Source organism: Bombyx mandarina, chromosome 10 (assembly GCF_030267445.1).
Source record: "Bombyx mandarina strain Sakado chromosome 10, ASM3026744v2".
Lineage (NCBI taxonomy): Eukaryota > Metazoa > Arthropoda > Insecta > Lepidoptera > Bombycidae > Bombyx > Bombyx mandarina.
Genome location: NC_143217.1, coordinates 1,450,837 through 1,475,014, shown reverse-complemented (window position 1 = coordinate 1,475,014; position 24,178 = coordinate 1,450,837). Strand labels below are relative to the sequence as shown.

At 36.5% G+C, this 24,178-nt stretch overlaps 1 protein-coding gene across 4 annotated transcripts in view; it reads left to right on the top strand.

Annotated features, from left to right (window-relative positions):
• Window positions 1-24,178, top strand: part of if (integrin subunit alpha inflated) — a 127,977-nt gene that overhangs the window by 88,509 nt on the left and 15,290 nt on the right. The window contains exons 4-10 of one of the 4 annotated variants that reach the window (XM_089730114.1): window positions 5,683-5,809; window positions 7,305-7,325; window positions 8,300-8,361; window positions 21,026-21,074; window positions 21,461-21,526; window positions 23,392-23,567; window positions 23,741-23,947. In XM_089730114.1, coding sequence (XP_089586240.1) covers window positions 5,683-5,809; window positions 7,305-7,325; window positions 8,300-8,361; window positions 21,026-21,074; window positions 21,461-21,526; window positions 23,392-23,567; window positions 23,741-23,947 — 708 coding nt within the window. The remainder of the gene's footprint in view (window positions 1-5,682; window positions 5,810-7,304; window positions 7,326-8,299; window positions 8,362-21,025; window positions 21,075-21,460; window positions 21,527-23,391; window positions 23,568-23,740; window positions 23,948-24,178) is intronic. The other 3 variants (XM_089730116.1, XM_089730115.1, XM_089730117.1) reach the window with 3 other exon arrangements.

Below are 24,178 nucleotides of genomic sequence, written 5' to 3'. Positions count from 1 at the left end.
TTCCAATTCGATGGTAGACTCTGCGAAGCACTGCTCTTGCTAGGGCTAGTGTTAGTAAATTCTCTCAGGTTGAGTCCGTGAGCTCACCTACACGTCCGGACGTAGCTGGAATACCCTCATAAGGTACCAGCAAATAAAAACGGGGAAAAATTAATAAGTCACACAGTTCATTTTTAAAATAAATTTTATTCCAACAAAGTATTAAGCGTAAATTTAATTAAATCCAACTTTTGTAGTAATTTTGAATAATAGATGATTCGGTTACTTTTTGTCTACCATTTCCCACACCTTTTCGAATCATCAAGCCCCCCCCTTTATTAAATTACAATGTAACTTTTGTTTTCAAACGTATCTCGGTATCGCTTTGGATGTTATAGATATTAATTCGTAATTTATTCCAAACTACATCAGATTGCTTTATTTGCAAACCCCATTCATTACTATGGTTCCGAAAAACGATTGGTTTGTTTAAATATCATTAGAGTAATTGCTAATTCAAAATAAAACATTTATAATCTATATATATAAAAATGAATTGCTGTTCGTTAGTCTCGCTAAAACTCGAGAACGGCTGGACCGATTTGGATAATTTTGGTCTTGAATTATTTGTGGAAATCCAGAGAAGGTTTAAAAGGTGGATAAATATGAAAATGCTCGGAATTAAATAAAAATAACAATTTTGTTTGTCCTTTGATGTGTCCACCGTCGGACGGATTCCTTTTGTCTTTTATTTATCGATTGAGGCACTACGAAGTCTGCCGGGTCAGCTAGTAATATAATAATATCTTAACGTAAGCTATGAGTGATTGTATGAAATTAGCGTTATAATTGTACCACTGAGAGCAGTGACGAAGATCTGAGATATTCGTTCGCTTGTTTAATAAAAGGTACTTCAATATATTCTAAATGCACTCGGAGATGAGCACTACATCGTGTTTGCATACATATATGAACGAATACGAACGTGTGTCACGGACGTTGTTGTAAATCAAACAACAATGAGTCGCAGGCTCGCGACAAACTAAATACATCGTTCTGTTTGACGTTCAATATTGGACATGATTTATTCCGATGTGTCTTAACGAAATCAACACGTTCTCGTCGAAGATGTTTCCCCAGAAGAAAAATATGCCTTGACTAGATGTTTGATGACGTGGCTCTGCAGAAGACGGAAGTAAGTTATGAAAGTGTTGAGGCGCCATTACCAAGCTATATAGGCTTTTCTGTTTGTGATTTAGTTGGAGTATTTTACAACAACGTTTTTACGCTAATTCATACGATAATTATTCCTCTGTCGTAAACCAAACAAAATCCAAAGGCTTTAGCATACTAAATTTCCCAAATTCCCATCGGTACGATATGTCTTAGGTCACTAAGTTTCTCTTCACATTTCCCGTCGGTACAATATGTCTTGTCTATAAAACGTTAGGCTCCCACTGACCCATATTCTACGACGATTCCACGTTACGTCCGCTGCTATTTTCGTAACGGAATCAGGCCGGCTCTACGGTCCGTGTCAATCTTTATGGGCACCACACAAAGCTTCGGTAATGCAATGCGTTTTTTGTCTTTCTTTTTCTCGACTATAACTTTTGAAGTATATTCGGAGCGGATAACGCTGTCGTTTGATGTTACATTCCAATTGGACGTTAAACGCATTGCATATAAAATAATGAAATAGTTATTTATTTTCTTTTTTTTTTGGCTTTTAGATGAGTGATCGAACTCAGAACTCATCTGGTTATTATAACTAGCTTTTTCCCGCGACTTCATCCCCGTGGAATAGTTCACAAATGAGTCGTCTATTATCAAAGGTGGCAATCTGTGCATTTGGACAAAAAAATGTTATTGATATGTCAATACAGATTGATTTGAATATAATCGTCTCCTTCAAAGAATACGGTTCAAAACCTGCATTAAATAAAGGTTAATAGTTAACCTGTTATTTATGTAAGATGTCGTTCCGAAGAGTTTTGTGACTGCCAATGGAATACAAACTCAATAATTAGTTTTTCTGATTTACCAATAATTATCCAAAAGTCAGATTGCCGGCTTTGATAATAGTCGACTCAAATAATACTTTACTTTAGAACAAATTTGGTTAGCATAAAAAACGTTATAGCGAGCCAACCTTAACATATAGACATACGCTGTCGCGGATTTTTTTTTAGATCTTTTAAACGGGAACAGTTCTGTTATTTTAGCGAAACTTTAACCGTTTCTGCAGCGCACGCAGCGGAAGCTCTCAAAAGGTAAAAATAATCCCGATTTTGAAACACTCTTTATTGATGCTCCGCTTGTATTGGTTTTACCGTGATGTTATATAGCCTTCCTCGATAAATGGGCTATCTGACACTGATAGAATTTTACAAATCGGACCAGTAGATCCTGAGATTAGCGCGTCGAACAAACAAACTCTTCAGCTTTATAATATTAGTATAGATTACCGGAGCCCACATCACATTACAACTTGAATGCCGTCACCTGCCTTGAGACTTGAGGTCTATTATCCCAAATTTATATTATTACGCAAATTACAATAAAAAACGTTCACTGTGTTAACTGAGTTCTATAACATGTGTTTATTCAAATGAGTTTAAAAACAGTGTTTTGCAATGCCTTACCTGTGCCACTGCTATTGTTAAAATATACTAGTACTATAATCCTATTATTACTACCTATCAAATCATTATTTTTTGTCAGCAAAATATAGCAGTAAAAACCATCATAATCTTGCTGGAACCTCACAAAACCGGAATGCTAATCTTTAACAAAAGGATTCTGGCCGGGAATTAAGTCAGGATCCGTATGGTCGTCACTAACCAGTAGATCAATGAAGCAATATTATTATAATAGCTACTGCTTATTCTATCCTTTCAGTTGGTAATGCATGAATTTGCGATAGAAACGTTTTTAAGTTAGTTTACAATACAGCCTCCCACCAGTTTGCGATATTTCCATAAGGACATAATAAATAAATAAATAATAAATAAATATTTACTAACAGTCACGCCACGTTAACTGGTCCCGTGATAAGTTCGTAAAGAACTTGTGTTACAGGTACCAGATAACGGAAATAAATATAAGATTTTTATTTTACACATACACATATTTAATATACATCCATAACCCTGGAAAAGACATTTATATTTATCATACAAATATCTTCCCTTGGCGGGATTCGAACCCGCGACCCCCTTGTGTAGTGACCATGTCACTTACCACTACACCGCCGTTACAAATAATGACTTATTGATTGTTCGGATTCTATAACGGGATTCTGTTAGCAAAGTTTCTTGTATTAACAACGAATACTACAAATTGCTGAGGATCAATGATCACATTTATTTTTAAACACTCAATATTCCTTCTTGAAATTTAGTGGCAAATCTTAAATCTAAACTTTAATGATTAAAAACGTATTTTTTTTATTTTATTATCTTTATTTAGCTTAGATGGGTGGACGAGCTCACAGCCTACCTGATGTTAAGTGGTTACTGGAGCCCATACACATCTACAACGTAAATGCGCCCACCGCAAGATGGGTACCTTGAGATATAAATTCTGAAGTCTCAAGTATATTTAAGCTAAGTCCCATTTTTTGGAGGCTCTGCTGCCGAAAAAAGGTAAAACAGTTAGATATAATATCATGGTTTTGGATTTAAGCGTCCATGACTCATTTTATGTCTCACGTCGTCTGTGAGTCAGAAGCACTGCAGTTTACACAACGTTAAGTAAATAAAGAGTTTTTTTTTCTTTTCTTAAGAAATCGTTCGTTTACAAGACTTGTCTTTTGTAACCGTAAATAAATATTTCGTGTATTTTAACCGTTACGATTGTAATGATCGTATGAATTATAATAAATACGATATATTGTAACTACACGACGCTACCAGAATTTATTGAAAAAAATTGTCCTTCAAATCGCCGTAGGAACAAAAAGGCGTATTTTAAAATAAAAAAAAACTAAATTAGACTTTCTGCTCTTAGGTACTGATTGTGTTGCCCATGTAACATGTTAAAAGTTATACATTTTTCCTGTTTTGAAGGCCGCCGATAAATAATACGTATTATAAATATCGACAAAATAGTCGATTTACCAGAGACACGTTTCTAATGACATTGACATTTGTACCTAACAACGCGGAATGTCATCGTTTATTTTTCGTACGGACAGTTACGTAATACTCTAGTGCTGTGCCACATATTTTAGATAATCATTGATAATTGAATGACAGAATTAATTTTAAAAAAAACTTTGAAAGTGAAAAAGATTTATTTCGAAGGCACAGGGAAAACTTAATTTCTAAACTTTTTAATTCGAAACATTGACACAAAGACAGACTCAGTTCTCTTTAATTTCATTGTATATAAAATTATTATGAATGAATGAATGAATGAAATGCGTTTATTTCAGGCAACTTAAGCCCATAAAATGTCACATACAATTACATAACATCTAAATCAAAATACAATAAAATTAAAATTACAATTTATCAGAATGACTAAAAACAAAAACAAACAAAAATGAAACCAAATCAAATGAAACCGAATCCAAATTATTAAAATTAAAATTGTCAACTACTAATATAAAATTAAAATTAATAAAAGAACTAATACAATTATAAGTACCTATTTCCAATAATACTAAAATTATAAATCAAAAACAAAATCGAAAGTCGATCGTGTGGGAATGGCATTCCGAAGAGCCCATCCCGATATCTTAATCAACTCGAGTTGACTAACATAAAGTCGTGCATTAAGATTTTACGGACTTTCAAATACTTCGCTTATTGGTCATCTGGCAGCGTGACTCATGGTCCATGTAGAGGTCTTATGTATGTATGAACCCTCATTAGTGCTGCGTTAAAGATTGGTCATAACTGCTTTATCGTGTGACGATTCCGAAAATATCAAGGTAGATTTTATTGGAAAATAAATTCAGAAATGGCAGGGAGAAACTAGTGATGACCTTAACAAAAAATCAACATTTACAATTACAGTTCTTTGTTTTTTATCTATAGCTCATTTGGACGAGCTCTCGACCCACCTGGTGTTAAGTGGTTACCGGTGCCCATAGACATGTACAACGTAAATACCGCTCACTAGTTCTAAGTTTCATAAAGTTACCCAAATTACCGTTGTGTTTTATTGTATCTATGGTGGGCTCGTCATTTATTATGAGGGTACAGGTTATGAAGTTGGGTTCAGCTGAGTTATGTAGGCAATTTTGAAAAATACTTATCCGCTTCCTTATTAGTTATCGAAACCAACCAAAAATTACAATCTCTTAAAAACTATGAAAACGATTAATACAAAATGAGAAAGAATGTCATAGTCTACAATTTTCTGTAACGTCAAATGTCAACTTCAAGTTTTAGCGGGAAATTTGTTTTTAAATATGCACATATTTAAACTAAGAGAATTAGTTCACTTTTCAGCTCATGAAAGTGTTCATAAAGTCGTTCTTACATTTAAAATTCGTTTAAGTCATAAACTGGATCCTACAATTACATGTTCTTATTTCTATCATGCTATTAATATGAAGTTCGTATTGCAAAGACAGCTTCAATCAAGAACGACTCTAATGGACATAACAATTAAAGGTTAATTTTTAACGCATGCGCAAGTTTATTACGTACAAATGTTGATCTTTTGAATATAATTTCTTTGTTTGGACAGGCTTGCGCTCCTCGCTTCGTGTCCTTTGTTTCTGCGAAGCTGAATTTCAGGGATCCGGTTGGTGCCTGCTACGTTGCCAAATCTTCAAGGGCTGAAGACGTCACAGAATTTTCACCTTGCAGGACTGGTAAGTACAATAATGAACTATTTAATTTCAAAATAAAAAAGTCAATAAGATTTTAATATTTAGCTATACATTCGTATTTAGTATGTACGTGCGAAACCTTAATCTAGAGTTCATTAATCCGTGTATGAAATAAACCACACAATTAATTAGATCTTCTTTCCATTTGTATTCGATTGGGACCTTAACAAGTAAATTAAGTGAGCTTCCAATCAATCCCAAGGATTTGTTCCGCCATCTTAAATATTGATTGCTTATAGATTAGATTACCAAAAAAGAAATTTAATAAATGTATATCTTAAACGTAAACGCTCAGAAAGTCAGCTAGACATACAATCAAGCATTTATTTATAAGAAAATTATTTAATAAGCCAATGTAAAGTTAACAAGAAGCAAGTTTCGGGCGTTACGCAACAATGGCGTCGGTAAAAGCGCGCGAAAAGCACGCTCACTTCCGCCGGTAATGGGGTTCGCGTCGGCATGATTTACGATACACTTTCAAACGTGCAAACCATATTATAATGTAACACTATGTTGTTAAAATATACGTACTGTTACGGATAAACCTTTGAATATTTGGCAGTTTATTCACATTGTGAATGACATGAGCGTCCGTTGAATTTAAAACTGCCAAATCTCTCTATGATTAACTAACTACAATACAGCACGCTGAGATCAGACATGGTCTGAATAATTCTAGCATTAAAACACAAGAAGTATTTATATTATATTCGGCAGCTTATTAACAGGGTTTAGGACTAAACAAATTGGGTTGTAGTTTAGAACGATTTTAAATTTAATTTACTGTACTTAATTAAAATCCTTTGCCAAACCTGAACACTTCAATATTTTTGCACTACACTTTACAACTTGTTCTATAGTATCAATATATTATGTAGTATTCGTATATCAACAATATATAGTATTAATATATAAATTTATCAACAACAATTGCTAAAATCTAGCTTATCTACCTCAATTGTACATCGTGTAATAAAAATCTAACCCGCAAAATTATAATTTGCGTAATCACTGGTGGTAGGACCACTTGCGAGTCCGCGCGGTGGGTGGCGCATTTATCTTGTAGATGTCTATGGGCTCCAGTAACCATTTAACACCAGATGGGCTGTGAACTCGTCCAACCATCTAAGCAATAAATAAATAAAAAAATAAAAAAAAATTGTGAATTTTTCAATCAAATTAGAATATCTGGTACATTGTAACTACGAGACACATTGAATATTTATAAATTAAATCACACGTTATGCTATTTTATTTGCTGCGCCTCAATAATGTCTTGTAAGGGCATGATAGCATAATATCTTAAATATTTACGCTAATTTCTTTAATCTAATAGACTAAATACTGTAATATGTTTTGAAAATATCAATATTATTTTTTGTATGCACATATGTTCACGCTGGCTGATTTTGGAACCAAATTAATTATATTATTACGTAAAGTATTATAAAATGTAAAGAATATGTATTTTTTGTAGTGTTCGTATCGTTGGATGAGGGTGAGTATACGAACAGGTATCTATGGATGTTTAGCACATGTTTTGTAGTTTCATACCCACTGTCATTTCATTCACATTAATTTCATTGTGATTCGTTCGACATCGATTAGTATAATGGAAGCTTCGGTGATGTGTTAAACAGCTATTCATTTCAGGTTACGAATTAACTGTTAACATCCTGTCAGTATGGTTAGAATATCTAGGTAAATACTATTGTTACAAACCAGGAGCGATTGAAAAACATTTTGAATATTTCAAAACAACAAGAAAACCTTATTTGATTTTGTATATACACAAAATTTATATTCGTGTTCATTATTTAAAAAACACATATGTTGTAATTCATTTATTATTATATTCTTTTATTGTATGTGTTAAATGTAATGTTCCTTTTATTATTTATATTTTAACATGCATGTGTGTATGTAGCAGTGTATCGATGTTGTGTATAGTGTGTATTTATGGATTATTATTATTAAAATACACTTCACTGCATATATATGGTTTCACACACGTAAAACTAAATTCGAATTCAATAAGTGGAAAGAGCAAGGGGCTTATTTGGAGGCAAATACTCGTAAGGTAAACGTTGCTTCAAAGCATTTTGCTCGAGATTTTGTCAGCAACAGTCCTGATGAAACCAGAATAGCCCCTCGAGGCTATTGGCAGATAGGTAGACATAAGAGACTTTGATCTTATGGTTATAGTTGGCAGAAAGCGTTTATATTTCAACAGTCTACATTGTCTATGTCTATAAGTAACTTAAGTCCATCTAGGTAATATCTACTATCTATTGACGTTAAAGTATAGAGAGAAAAAATCTTTTTTTTTTGTTTACACTGTAAACTAGTAATGTAATAAAAAAATAGTTGAGGTTTCGTTTAAAATGTAATGAGATTGGAAAATGGCGATTAGTAAATAACAATAATTTTAAATTGAATTGAAAATTTTAAAATACTATTTTATGTTTACAGCGATTCACGGTCAACGCAAAACTGGTGTTTGTCAGGCTGGTTTTTCTGCCGCCATATCTAAGGTAAGATTTTTTTTACTATTTTTTTTGTATTTATTTTAAATATATTATTGTACATTGGCAGACTTAATGCTTGCGACATTCTCGACCAGTCGGCAAAGGGTGATGCAGAAAAAACGCAGCCGATAAATTGGTTGAATAATAATTAAAGAAAAATACCAAAGCCGCGAATAGCAACTAATATAATTTTTTTGTTCTAATTGGAGTTCTTCCTAAACCGCTGTTTACTTGTTTGCGGGCTGTATCGGTGTTCGGGTCCCGTTGGGGACTAAATCCTGGGACGCTTTCTGACACCTGTGCTAAATATACAGTTAGTATACAGTTTAAGCAACATTAGGGTTGAAATAGATCGCACCGGTGAGGTTTTTATGAGTTTTTTTTTTGGGCAACATTCCAAAATTTAAAAAAAATCTACTTCGGTAATCGTATTTCAAAATAGACGAAACATTAAAAAAAAGTGAAATCGCTTCATCCGGCTATAATAATGCGCTTACGAATGAAGAGCATTTAATTTGGTTGTAGACGAGAACTGACCTTGTTTTAAACTTTTGCTGCTATCTACATTATAAGCCCTATTATTACTGTGCGGATAGTTGCAAATGCCATGCTCACGGGTAAACTCGCGAAATGGACACATGATATTTGGAAATTGTGATAAGAACGCGTTAATAATAGTTTATAAAACTGACCCTCACATAATACTGGTGGTAGGACTTCTTGTGAGTCTGCGCGGGTGGGTACCACCGCCCTGCCTATTTCTGCCGTGAAGCAGTAATGCGTTTCGGTTTGAAGGGTGGGGCAGCCGTTGTAACTATACTTAGAACTAACTTAGAACTTATATCTCAAGGTGGGTGGCGCATTTAAGTTGTGGATGTCTATGGGCTCCAGTAACCACTTAACACCAAGTGGGCTGTGAGCTCGTCCAACCATGTAAGCAATAAAAAAAAAAAAACAACATACTCGTACAATTATTTTAAAATAGGAAATATAACAACCGAGTATTGAGACACTGATTATTTCTCATTAAATAATTTTAAGATATATCTATCACAACTATAGTAAAACACTTATCCTTCTTTTTTTCTGAAACACGTACGACCAAAATAGCAGTGATGTTAAGCGTCGTGATTTCGAGATCGTGGGAAATTAGATATTTTAGCTCGTCTTGTGCTGCGTTTACATTGTGATTCTGACGAGGATTTCATATCAGTTTATAATTATAATCAAGCACAACGAAATTATTTTGATTGAAAAAGATTAACGCAATTTATGCAATAGCAAATTGAATAATAAATAATGTACCTAACATTCAAAGCTTTAGTCTTAGATGACATTTTAATTTATCGATTTTTTCACTATGCTCAAGAAACATGATACTTTTAAAACTACGCGACCAGTTTCATGCTTTTGCAACGCATTACGCAGCTACATAGTATATCTGTGTAGTGATCCGAAAAGTGCAATTTTGAACATAAAATGCATCTTAAATAAAATAACCTCTGAAACAACGACGCGTACGCGAAGCAAAATTTTACAAGATTCAAATTTCTAAATTACATTAAACACAGCACGAGATCTATCGCGATGTTATCTGTGGCTACGCGGCTGCACGTGAACCGAATGCGCATGCGCGGTTCCACCTTATGAATTATTGAAAACTTTTATTGTTCCCGCGCAAAAAAAATGACAGCTCAAAATGGTTGCCGTTCCTATTTCGAGAATAGCATCCGCGTATTTATTTATTGCCGTTTTATTATTTGCTTCTTTATTTGGCGCACAATTGAAGCTGGATCGGTTACTATGTTGGTTTACCTTTTATAGTACAGAAACATAATTGATACTGTTGCTATGAATGCGGGAAACTTGTGATTCATAATTTGAGAGTCAATGAGTTTCGCGGTGGCGCTTTGTTTCTCCGTGGTAGGTTACGAAAATATGGAAATTAATCATTATAAGCACATTGCATACGTTAAGATTTCATTTGAAACTTAGCTATTCGGTATCAAATGAACTTTTTGCGCTTATTTTATAAGCAAAACATAGTTTTTTTTTTTTTTGTCAGGAGGAAATCGCCGGACTTCCGCCCTTTTCTGGGGATACTGGGCGGGGTATGTCAGAGTCGAACTGACTAAAACCTCCTGTCGCTCAACAACCAACGTCCAAACCTCGCATGAGACAGAACTCATGACAAGGCAAAGGGGGGAAAGTGAAGCGTTTAGTGCGGAGCACATCTCTCCCATCACCCTCCCCCTCGGGACGCCGGACTGGCGGTCGTCGGCGCCACGACCACCAGCCCTCTCGGTCGGCAGACTGTCCGAAGCCCGCCTAGATGGCGCCGGTTAGAGTGGGTTACCCTACGGAATACCCCGCTGGGCCAGAGCCAGCATGGGTCGAGGATAGCCGGCCTTCCATCACCCGGATGCTCTTGCGTAAAACGCGTGCAGAGCAGCTTGCACGTCGTCTTCTTAGGCCCCCCTCGCCGGTCCCCAGACCGACATGTGAGGGGGACCCGAAACACATAGAGGGCCAGGGCTTGGACGAGATCCGCCTCCCTGGCCCCCGCTCGACGGCGGCGGGATTGTGCGTCTCTCACGCGCCCCGCCGCCTCCTTCTGCGAGATGGTGCACTCGCAGAAGTCGAGCATCGCCTTCCACGACTCGTCGTCGCCGAGCATCGATGCCACAACACTCGGCAACGACAAGTCGGTTCCTATTTTTGCGACGAGGACACGGCGCCACCCCTCCCATGCGGGGCAGGCGACGAGCGTATGCTCTGCCGTGTCCAAGTCGCAACCACAATGGTGGCACTCTGCCGTCGGCTCGGCTGTGATCCGGTGCAGGAACTCACCGAAACAACCATACCCAGTGAGCACCTGCGTGAGCCGGAAAGTGAGGCGTCCTCTGTCACGATTCACCCAATCCACAAAGACCGGGCGAATCGCCTCGACGGTCCTACGACCAGCCGAAAGGATCAGCCAGCCGTCTGGACCATGACTCCAGCACGGACCGCCGAGATTGGGCCCTCCGCGCTCTGACCACACTGGGGCTGGGACGCGCCACGCCCCGGGCACGAAGGTCTGCCCGCCACTTATAGTCAGCGGCGAGCGCCTCCGCTTCCAGAACCCAAGGCGGCGTCCTAGCCAGTACACACGCCGCCTCAAAGGAGATGGTGCGATAACCACGGATGACCCTGACCGCGATGGTGCGTTGCGGCCGTTGCAGCAGCTTCGCCACCCCCACGGCCAGGGACTGGCCCCACACGGGCGCCCCGTATAGGGCCATTGATCGCACCACCCCCGTATAGAGACGGCGCGTCACCCGGTCAGGCCCCTCGACGTTGGGCAGAAGCCGGCTTAACGCGCCGGCCACCCCCAACAAACGAGGGACCAGGTTCTGAAAGTGAGAAGCAAAACATAGTTGGACTATTTTTATCATAGCCTTATACAAACGATTTTATTATCCTTACATCTAAGAAATGCGGTAGGTTTATTTATGTGTCGCAGTGGCTTAAAGTCCTCACTAACCTTGCCATGAATAAATAAAAGTAGGTAAAGAAATCTTAAATTATTAGTATTCACTAAGCATTAACTTCCTGAATAATTATTGCCATCAAACAAACTCCATGTTAATAAAAACTGAGTCAATAAAATAAACTAAAATATGAACTACATGAAAATATATAACCCTATACTTAAAAAAGATACCATAAATCTTCACTAGAAATCATTATGAACAAAATTAAAATCAGTTAAAATTCAACACGCGGCCACACGGAGCAATTAATAACCATTAAATCTACGTGTAAACAATAAAACTGACACGACAACGGCTACCACGAATTCGTTAACTGGCAACACTGCTTAGTAGCTTGAAATTATGATACTTATTATAGCTATGATTATTTCCTAAGAACGTTTGTGTTACTATTTCAAAGAAGATTGGATAAGTCTCGTGCTTGTTAATCTTTGGTCTACACGTATGAAACAGTTTTAAATGCGGTGTAGAATACTCTAGATAATTAACAGAGGCCTTTTATAATTTAATATAGCGTAGTCAATCTCCAAACGAGATTTCTTACGCTGGTATAACCCCATATTTTACTGGTATAGGAAGGGAAAAAAAAAATTCAGACAGTTTTCTTAATATCAATACTATGGCTTCTCTGTGAGTGGATCTCGATTAGTAGGTATAACTTAAGCTATTAACAGTTATGGCATGAACAACAACAAAAAAGTCGTAATTTAGTAGCGTTCCAAATTTTACTAAATTTTAGAACAGTCAGTGCAAGTTAGACTCAATTTATCTGTTACTGGCTGTAACCAGCTACTGTCGCACTTGACGTACTAGTCACTTGAAAATGCATTTATTTATTGTCATGTAATTTAATCGGAGTGCGACTCACTATACTAATAACGCCATCTGTCGTGTAGTGTTGTAAACACGCTTATAAACTAGAATCATTTATTTTGTTTTAATGTAAATGTCGTGATTTTTTTTTAGATACGCTACAGATTTCTAAGGTATCAAAATAAAATAAAAAACAAAAGGATCGAAATTTGTCCGTTTTTGCATGAGGCGCGCCTAACGACACTATTTCACTTTTTTTGCTGCACTTTTATATTCTGAGCACAGTTATCTTGTTCATTCCTACAATAAATACACGAAAATCACATCTGAATCTGTCAGATGTCACAGAGCTAAAGCTGATAATATCGCACACGAATCTATACAGACTCGTGAGAGGGACCAAGAAATATACGTGATATGAATTTAAAAAAGACAAAAACACATTTTAATTATTCAAAGTGGGAATGGCAGCCCCTAAATCTGTTGATTACATGCAACACTATAATTTTATAACATAAATAATGCTAAAACTATTTTAAAATAATTCCGTATATGATTTCAAGTTAAGTTTGATCATCTTTTTAATACTTAATTGAAGCCGCTTTCGATAAATCCTTTCGAATGAACTGACCTAATAATGCTCTTAGTAAATTTGTCCGCGCGTCATCGTGCGTATTGAATACACTAAGGTGCGAACACGTTCCGTAGCCGGCTGCCTTCAATGCGATTTGAATGGCTAATGGCTTGAGACGCCATCCCTGAGTCACTTTCTAAGTGGAACGGAACTTTTACTGTAAACTTTGATATGGACTATCGCAGCATCATAGATGATAACATACAATAACGTAAAATACACGATTTAATTTGATGTTTCTTTTCTCATTTTCTTTTCAATTTAAAGATCTTCGTTTATGTTGCTATTGTTATGATAACAAGAAGTGAATGTTGTTATAGTATGTATCTAGAATAACAATGTCTTTGGAACTAACTACCACCAATATTTTTCATTTATAGAAAACACAATTTTATTTCTTCATTATTATTTAACATTCTATTGACGTAATATCACATTATATATAAAGTTTAAATTTCAACTAACTGTCCGTATGAAGTTTTCCTTCTTTTTCTGTTACCATACTCGGCAGGATTCCATGTCAAAAGTGACGCGAACATTCCTGTAAGCTTACAAACATGGATCCCGGAACGCGCCCGTAAACGGTGGCCATTTGCAGACAATGGCGTCGAGCGGGAAAAAGAAATCGCGCGTTTTACTTGCAACCTTTAAATATCGAAAAATACAGTCACGGAATTTCGAAATTTACTTCGTGGTTTTAAAATTCGAAAACCATTCGTCACAAAATGTATTTTTAATAGGTTTTAAATTATATAGTCAATATGATATCCTACTATGTAGTTAAATGCATGTCAGGTTTGATAACTCAACACCAATTAGTAACTAAATGCCTACACTTATTATTATTTCTTATTCGTCCTATTTAAAAACAAACTACATATAAAGTTTTTTATTTGAGACACGTGAGTGTGTTTAAAGATAGTTTCTCATATAGACTTGTTATGATGGATAAAAACTACATCTTGCGATTAACTAAAATACCTAAAACAGACATTTTAGACAGCATAATATGAGAAACAGCTCACGGCCTGGAAATTTTCATTTAAAAGGCTTATCATATTATATTTACCAGGCTTATCTACGGCACATGCTTTAAAAGCCTCAAACTTACTTCAGCTTCTAAGAAAACTGGTAATTATATTCAAATTGATAAAGTTATCCAGATTGTCAGTTACAGTTAGACAGATAAATTAAAGCTAATTTAAGATACACGTGTATTTCTTCGGTGCAATTTTCAATGATCGTTTGCATAATATAGTAGTAGTGCGCAGATAACGCGTTATGGAATTCGAGTATCGATTCTCTGAAGCGAGCCGCAAACTCGGCTAACATAAATGTTTACAAGACCCGCGATCCTAAATAAAATTATAAAAAAGATGTGTGGTGTCGTGGGACACCGGATAGGAACGAAGTTCCTTATTATAAAAATATTAATTTTAAGTTCTATTCGAGGTATAAAGAAAATAAAACTGGAGGTTTCGCAACAACCCACGGTCATTCGGTAACGTGCGAACTTATTGTGGTACACTTCATTCACGGTTGTTTGCATAAGAGTTAGTGCATTGCGCAAACGAACGCACTGAGATCGTGGTCAATGAATTAAAAAAATTATGTTATTTTTGTACGTTATTACAAAGTTAAGTCGTACACTGTGTGCATTACTAATAAAAATCTTACGTTACGGACGTTTTTTCCCGGTTAGGGTACCCCTCCGCATCGTCCCATAAGGAACTTCGTTCCAAAAGTAATCCAATGCAATTGAAAGTCGGTTGGAAATCAGGAAATGCAAAAGTAGTTACACGAAAACTTTATTCATCATTCGCAACGACTCCACATGCACGTAAAATAAATGTACATTTAATATTCATGAGCAGTCAATATATTATTCAATTATTCACTTTGAACAGCCGCCATTGTTTTTGATATTAATACTACCATTACGATTGTTTAAGTGATGTAACAGCGATAAAATATTAAAGTATTTTGTTTTACCTATTTTACAAATATCCAAGAATTTTCTTGTTCTATTCGCTTAAGGCAAGAGCGATGAATTGAATCTCGTTTTAGGAATGATCGTCTGCGTTTTATTACTCCATTATGAAATCAAAAATAAAAATATAATCTCCATAATTGCTAATCTATACTAATATTACAAAGCTGAAGAGTTTGTTTGTTTGAACGTTCTAATCTCAGGAACTACTGGTCCGATTTGAAAAATTATTTCTGTGTTATATAGTCCATTTATTGAGGAAGGCTATAGGCTATATAACATTACGGTAAGACCAATACAAGTGGAGTACCGATAAAGAATGTTTCAAAATAGGGGTTTAAATAGCTCCTTAATTTTCTATAATTCAAAAATATTTTCACTTTCTACGTAAATGAAGTGGGGTAAAATTTAGCATATACCAAAGTTACTATTGCACGGACGGAGTCGCGGGCAAAAGCTAGTAACGAATAAGCGTGCATGTAAATGTTTTGCTTTTTTCTCCCTACCTATGCTGATAGCCTTGAGAGGCTATTTCAGCTTCGCCTTGACGTGTAGGTGAGCTCACGGGGCTCAAACAGGGTGTGTTGCTAGCACTGGCCCTAACAAAAGCAGTGCTTTGCAGAATCTACCACCGGGTCGGGAACGCAACCCAATGAGAAGATCCGGCGAGAAACTCAGTGGGATGTTTTGTATTGCTTTTAGGAGTATTACGGGTTGTAAGTCTAAATAAAATCTATTTTTAATACTTATCCTCGCGTTCTTAGTCTTATTTAACATTTTATTATATACGACTGATAGAATGCGTCTTCGTGGTTAAGAACCGATATTATCGTATCTTAGTCTAACAATGAATATTGTGTAAGGTCGATAATATTAAAAGTAGGATTAAAGTTAGTTAAAAGACATGTTTTTAGTGACAGATTCAACCTGACTACCACCACTTATTGAGAAATATGACTGAAGCTGAAGTTGGATTGGTATACAGTTGATTTACTAATGCATGATTTCTTCGCAAACCTTATATACAGTATACATAATAAACATTTCTATTTAACGGGTTCTCACTATGTACGATTTTTTGTTTTAATGAGTTCTCGACATTTCTACATAACGCCGAACCATAAGGTAGGAATTTGCAGGTTAGGAACTAAAAAAATAGCTGATAATACTGCTACAACAGATTGGTAATTGCGTTCCGGTCACCGTCCTCGTCGAACCCGTCGCTTGCGACGAAGTGCCCGACGAGCGAACTAACCCACAGACACAGCCCACTGAGTTTCTCGCCGGATCTTCTCAGTAGGTCACGCTTCCACCCGGTGGTAGATTCTGCGAAGCACTGCTCTTGCTAGGGCGGTGTTAGCAATTCTCCGGTTTGAGCCCCGTGAGCTCACCTACACAAGCTAGGGTAAGCTGAAATAGCCTCTCAAGGCTATCAGCATAGGTAGGATTAAATAAAAAAAAAAAAAAGGTAATTGCGAATAGTAGCAGTCTAGTAATAGCAGACTTCTCAAGGACGTTCTTTCACCAAACATCTGTCTAACTCTTTCAGTAGTACGAATAATACTGAAAACAAACATTCATTATAATGAATTGTGAAATTGACTTCAAGAAAACGCGCGTCGCCGAATTGGGTGTGTATTGTGCGAATGCGCAGTAACACTATATAAGGCAGAGGGCACGCGCATATATTTTATTCATTGCTTTGCGTAGTTGATTCAATGCTGAATTAAAATTTATATTGACTGTAGGTATAAAAGCCGCTTGAGGATTTTGAAATATAAAATTGCCATTTTGAGAATCAGTGGCGAGGCGTCTTGTGTAAAATTAAAACTTGAAGCTGCTGTTTCAAGGTTGAGTTCGGCTAATTACAAAATGTTTTTTTAAGCGATTTTATTTTCCTTACGTGACTATTTCTGGTAGTCAAGCCTACCGTGTTAAGCAATTTCGTTCAAAAATCTATACTAATTATATGTATAAATCTACAGTGGTTTTTACGGATGTTCCGTTATAACTACTGAACCGTGCATCCGATTCACTTGAAACTTGGTATAATATTTATATGAGTGTTGGGCTCCCTAATAATAATGACAATAACTAATAATATTAATTTTGCCCAGCGAAGCGGGCAAGTACGGCTTGTAATTTATAAAGATGTGCACCATTTCGGTATGACTGTGGAGGCTTTATGCCACATAAACCCCTAAAGATTAAGAGATACGATCAGAGCTGTCGACACCAGTATCAAGTTTTTGTCGATTTGGCGACACAAACGTTGGAATAAGTTACGTTACGCCAATACTTTATGCTTTTTGCTCATCAAACCGTAAACATGCAAAACATAAATGCGAATTCCCATCAAACGCTGCCTCAAAGCATCAGATTGAAATCAATTTAAAAACATATGTTAACATTCTTTTTTTTTTGGTACTTTTTGTCCGTGTCAAGTGTAACTCGAACTAACCGTATCTCGTTCACACGACACGCCGTGATGTCTGGTTTTTGTCCGTAATGGACGGGGATCAAGAGACGCGTGATAGCGTTTGGCTACATTTATTGTTTTACCAAAATTAGAAATACAGTTACAAAAGCGACGATGACGTGGTAACTTTATCGTAGTCATTATTGTGGAAGATTAATTAAGGGTCGGTCGATTAATTTGGTTGAAGTATGCGAAAAATGTTCCCATAATCACGACGATAACGATGTACAATAAGTACATTGAGGGAAATCAGCAAACTTTCCAATTCTAACACAAATTATCTGCGGTTTTTCTCAGGTTAATAAAATTGAGATTAAAATGGTTCCGGATGCTTACATTTTTATATACTATGCATTACTATACATCGTTCATTGCAAAATATAGTTACAGAAAAACTTAAACACTAGCTTGACCCGATTCACCAGGCCGGGACAACACAGGTTTTTCGATAGGACTAGCACTATTTAGTTGAATTTTATATTAATCAAACATAAGTAGGTATGTAACTAATAGGTATCTTAAATAAATAGTCTAGGCGCAGAATGTCTAGCGGTCGTAGAACTTCCAACGCACTATTTGGGAAATAGAATATAGTACCAACAAAAATAAAATATTAACCAAATGTTGGTATTGTGACAACTCCGATTTGTCTCTATTCTACCCTTAGTCCCTATTCCCCTCAATTGACGGTAGGTAGGTACTTAATTTTACTGGTGCTAGAACGTAAGCTCGTATGAATAAAAACACTCTGTTTCAACCGTCTCAACTGACAACTGTTATATAATGAAGACCTCATGTTTCAAGGGTTTTATGTCGTGAGGTCTGTGGATTTATCATTTGATGACCCACGACCCCGTTTACCTATTTATGCAATACCTAAATAAATAAAAACAATCATAATAACATTAATAAGAGTGGCGCAACCACCCTATTGAGATAACTACTTACATATTTAGAAATTTATTATATATTTATTAAATTCGCAAAGTGCAACACGTATCCCATTATTGACGTCGTTGACGCGTTGAGTGATTTTAATTGTGCTATATTGCTTAATACTACCGATAGTGAGACAACACAATGTGACGCCTGCAAAATCATGTCTTTATTAATTTTTAAATTTAGCCCGGGAACTAAAATTAAAACTAACCTCTCTTAATTTTGGGGAACAATGATTATTCGTTCTTGATTTGTTGCATTCGGCTGTATTTTTGTTTCTTACTATGCTGATAGCCTTGAGAGGCTATTTCAGCTTCGTCCTAACGTGTGTAGGTGAGCTCACGGGGCTCAAACCGGAGTGTTGCTAACACTGACCCTAGCAAGAGCAGTGCTTCGCAGAATCTACCACCGGATCGGAAACGCGACCCACTGAGAAGATCCGGCGAGAAGCTCAGTGGTCTGTGTCTATGGGTTAATTCGCTCGTCGAGCCCTTCGTCGGCAACGGGTTCGACGAGGACGGTGACCGGTGCTTGTGATATATGAAAGATATGAAAATGAAACCGCTATATTTCATGACCGGCACCAAACCGTATAACTCGTATTCGCTGTCAGAGCTCGAGTGCTTGCTGACAAATTATTAAACAGAAGTCAAAATATATAGCATTACTTTTTGTAACCAATCACACATAGTGTTCTTAAACAAGATTTTTATTACTGCATCGATGGCGATTTTCTCCAATGAAATATTCGCGAAAATTACATTAAAAATCAATTTCATAGTCCAACAAAATTTAATTATAAAATAGTGAAAATAACTAATATGAGTATAAATCAGCTTTGTTTAAATAGAGCCGGTTTTTCTATTCCTTTCCAAATAATTAAGTTATTATCATTTCATTAAATGAACATGTGACATAAAATCGCGTAAGGCATTTAAAGCTGCTTAAGCACTCGAATTCATTTCAATTTTGCGTAATGTTTGTATTTATTATTAACATGTTCGGACCGGTTGTTCTGTCTCCATAAAATATCTTAGAAACATACAATCATCTATTGTCTACACTGAATCCAATTGAAGTTACGGGTTGGATTAGAACTCGTTTGGTATTTAAGGTCTATCCAAAATTGAGAGTCATTTTGTAAGGCAATACCATTCATATTTTAGTGAGCTCCTCGTCAAACACGAGTATGATGAAGCACTGCTCTTGCTAGGGCCTATGTTCGCAATTCTTTTAGGTTAAGCCCGTGAGCTCATTTACAGGTTTGTACGAAATCAGAATATTCTGTTAGGCTACCAACGATTAGGTAGGGAAAAAAGGTGAATGCATTGACCGCAGACTTGAACTTTTACTGTCAATAATAATAAAAATTAAGACAAATCCTAAGTCTCACACATAATTAACCTTCGTTTTAATGAAGCCCACTCAAAACCTTACTTCTTTATCTATTCTCATACACAGTTAGGGTACAAGCATCTCCACTGCATTATCATAAGTGGCACAATAAAACTGTATGGGCCGGGGATCGTAAAACACGCAATGGGCAAGTGGATTTTGACACCACGTTACCCTTCGTTTTATTGTCTTTGATGATGCGGCGGTAATCTGAGACGGTGCTTTCGTATTCAAATAGATTTTTTTATTGGCCCAGTGCGGCAGATGAGGTCGGATAGCATCTGGTGTAAAATGGTTACTCGTGCTCACGAGTTGTGATGTGAGGCCGCTATCTCCATGGCTTTGTGAGAATAAACTTGAAAGTCGAGCGTAAAGTTAATTTCTTCACTAAGCTTGTTAAACGTATTGTAAATTCTTCTGAATAAATTTGCTTTTTTGGGGGTTTTTTGATTGATTATTAGAATGGGTTTTCACTAGACTATCTGGGCGTGGAACTACGGGAAGCAGCTACTCTTGAGTTGTTAGGTCTCCCTTGGAGGCGCTCGGTAGCTGTTAGCAAATCACGCCCCTTCTTGCTGAGCCCTTGTTCGCCCACCTGTCCTTGTGAAATTGAAAAGGTCTCCGGGCCACCAGTACACCCTCAATCATAACTATGGGGGTGCACAGCAGAATTCTTTAAAATAGACTTTCATCTCGTTTTTTCTATCACCTGCTCTTAGACATTGCCAAAGGAAACCTATGGCCTTCAGTCGCTTCCAATCAGGTTATGATTTCTATGATCTCCGGTAACCGCTGAAGGACCTGAGGTAACCTGCCTTTGCATGCGATTTCAAGACAGTCCAACATTATGAAACTTAACTGATTGTCAAAAAAAATTGTTACAGGATAGCCAACGTTTGTTCATTGGCGCACCAGGCAGCTTCTATTGGCAAGGTAAACAATACAAATATTTATTTAATACCCACTTCGTGGTACTTACGTAGCTTCAAATCAGCTGAAAGCACAATGATACGTGTCCAGTTCAAAACTGCAGCATTCTGATGAAAAAACCGTACATTTAAGATGGTGCTTGCAAATTTGTGTATTCAAATTTGTTTATAGCCGTCCAAAGTTGTTTCTATTGTCAGTCATATTATACGGCACTTATAGTGCTCTCTGAGACAAGAGTTTGTCAGCCTGGATCCGCTATTAATAACCTGTTAAAAGTATTCAACTTGTTTATACCAGGAAAGTTGGAAACAGGCTATTATTAAATTTTCTTCAAAAGCGTATCTATTGTCGTCGATTACGAAAAATGAAACTTTACCAATGATTCACAGGACGAACGTTTTCAATTGAACCAAACGAAAGATTCCACTACTTTATGCCGAAAATACCGGACGAAGGTAAAAATACAAAGTGAAGTTAACGCAAAAACTGACATTTAACCTCCCTAACAAAAGAAATAACACGAGAGGCTTACGAGCGCCTAATACCTTCAGTCATTTCTCATAACTATAACTCATCATAAATATGCAAAGAATTAGGTTGAAAATCGCGAATGCTTTCAAAATTTTTCTAGTTATTGTGATAAAAGGAACAATAACAAAAATTCTACAATTCGTATTATTCTTCATATTGCTTCTTTTTCATTATTCAAACGACTGCCATTCTCAAGACATTCAATAATCAATAATTAAAGTTATTGAGTAAAGTAGAACCTTTTTATGAATAAATATTTACCCCTAAACTATGTGCTTTAACATTTTTATGTTGTTCGTAAAATCCTTTGATCCATGCTAACTTCAGTCTATTTAGATCATAGACAGCAATGAGTACGTCCCACATGGATACTATCCCAAATTACTGTATTAATCGTAAACCTTTAAATATGTAAATAGATTTTACCAAACCCAATATTGTAACATGAACTAAAACAACAAATTGCTTCCATCGTTGTATAATGTTCCTCGTGCTTAAGTTTAAAGAATAACTAATGAAATGTTAAAACTTAAACAAAACATTGGCTTTATATAAATCACCCGTAACAACGGAGTTGGCGGTTTTAACAACTTATTTAAGATCTTGAAGATGATTTAAAACTGATGTCGAACATCAAGAATATTGCTGGATCTTGCTTTATCATTGAAAAATGCTGTAACCTTTTCACGGGGAATGTTAACCTGAGAAATTTCATCTGAGTTCAACATCCGTGAATGGGTTAAGTAATCATCTTCGCTCCTCATTTGCATAGTTTTTAAATTCATCACGACATTTGGTTTTCAAATAATGCAGTAACAGCGGTCACCAGAAGATTCTGGAAGGTCTTTCTGGTGATCACGCTCAGATCTATTTGGAAAACATCTGTTCGAATCGCAAGAATCTGTCACCATCATCACATTTGGCTACGACGGATTGGCTTAAGCGATCAGAGATCTCTATTGTTTTGGATAACGTGCAAATCCGAAAATGCTTTATAATTTCGAGGTATTTTCTATTTTGAGAGTGGAAAATACACAGCATTCGGCATGCCTTGTTGAATGGAAACTATCAGACGAGGTGGTTTTAAAATTTGGGGCATAACATTACTTTTGACATGAGAACCAAAATGTCAGATCTAAATATTTTAGCAAATAATATTGCATCCTTATTTATTTATATATAAATTGTTATATCTGTCTGGGTGATCTTTTTATTATAATTAAAATGTTTAAAACATATCTTAAAATTAACCTTTAAATTATTTTCAATCACCATCCAGAATAAATAATTTATCTGAACTCAAAAAGAAGTTATTGAAATTATAGATTTACAAAAGTATCCAGCTTTTTGGTTCCGTTGTCGACAACTTTTTAAAGGTATAATGTACTGCAAAGGCGAGTACCACTATTCTGCCCAATTCTACCGCGAAGTAGACATAAATCCGGCATAGTGTTGTATAGCCGTTAACAGAATGTATTTGAGATTATGACCTCATGTCTTGAGGTAATGTGAGGAGTGATCGTCTTGAAAAGACTTAGATTGACTATGTGAAAGAGGATATGCGAGGTAAGGGTAACTGCAAAGTTGACGATAGGTCTATTAAGTATAATAGAATAAGAAGCTTCGCTAAATCGGCCTCACATAATGGGATAAGGGCAAGAAGAAGGATGTTTTTAAGCGAACAGTTTTAGTTAGCAGTGTGGTGTCTGTCTACCAGATAGGCCGAACAAGAAATTATAACCTATAATTGTAAATTAAGCAAAAGCAAACTAATTCTATCATTATTTAGGTCAGCTGATGTCACAGACGCTATACGCCCGGCCGGCCCTTATAGCTACGTCAGAGTCAAGTTCTAGGTACGACGACTCTTACCTGGGATACTCTATAACCGTTGGTGATTTTGCTGGACAAGGCATTCAGAGTGTTGCTGTGGGTATGCCTAGAGGTGCTGACTTGAGGGGTTTGGTAAGTAATCAACGAAGGTAATACAAAAGCTTAAATCTGAAACATCATTATTGGGTGTAGTTAGATGGGCCTTTACAGCGGTCAAAAAAATTAAATTGCGCTAACAATCTGTCATTCAAATTCAAATTCACCATTAAATACCCTCATAAAATGCCTTATGGTAACATTTTTAGGTGGTACTCTACACTTGGGAGCTCCAGAACATCAAGAATATATCCGGCTCTCAGATCGGAGCATACTTCGGTTACAGTCTCGCTTCTGGTGACATTGACGGCGATGGAACCGATGACGTCATAGTAGGAGCTCCAATGTTCACCAAGCCGAGAAGCGACGGATACGAACACGGAAGAATCTATGTTATTTACCAGGGAACTGACAGGGTGAGTGCTTAGTGTCGCAAACTGGTATTTACGGAAAAAGCAAATTCCTGGATACACCATGCCAAGAAATTCTAAATCTAAAATTACTTTATCATTATCTATCTATCGTAATTTCGGTCTATTTCCCTACTTAAATTCTTGGTCTGGTCATTTGTCAGTCCCCATTCCAAAAGCGATTTATAACCTTAACTTTGATGCTTATTTAATTGCTGAACACCACCCACCTTAAAT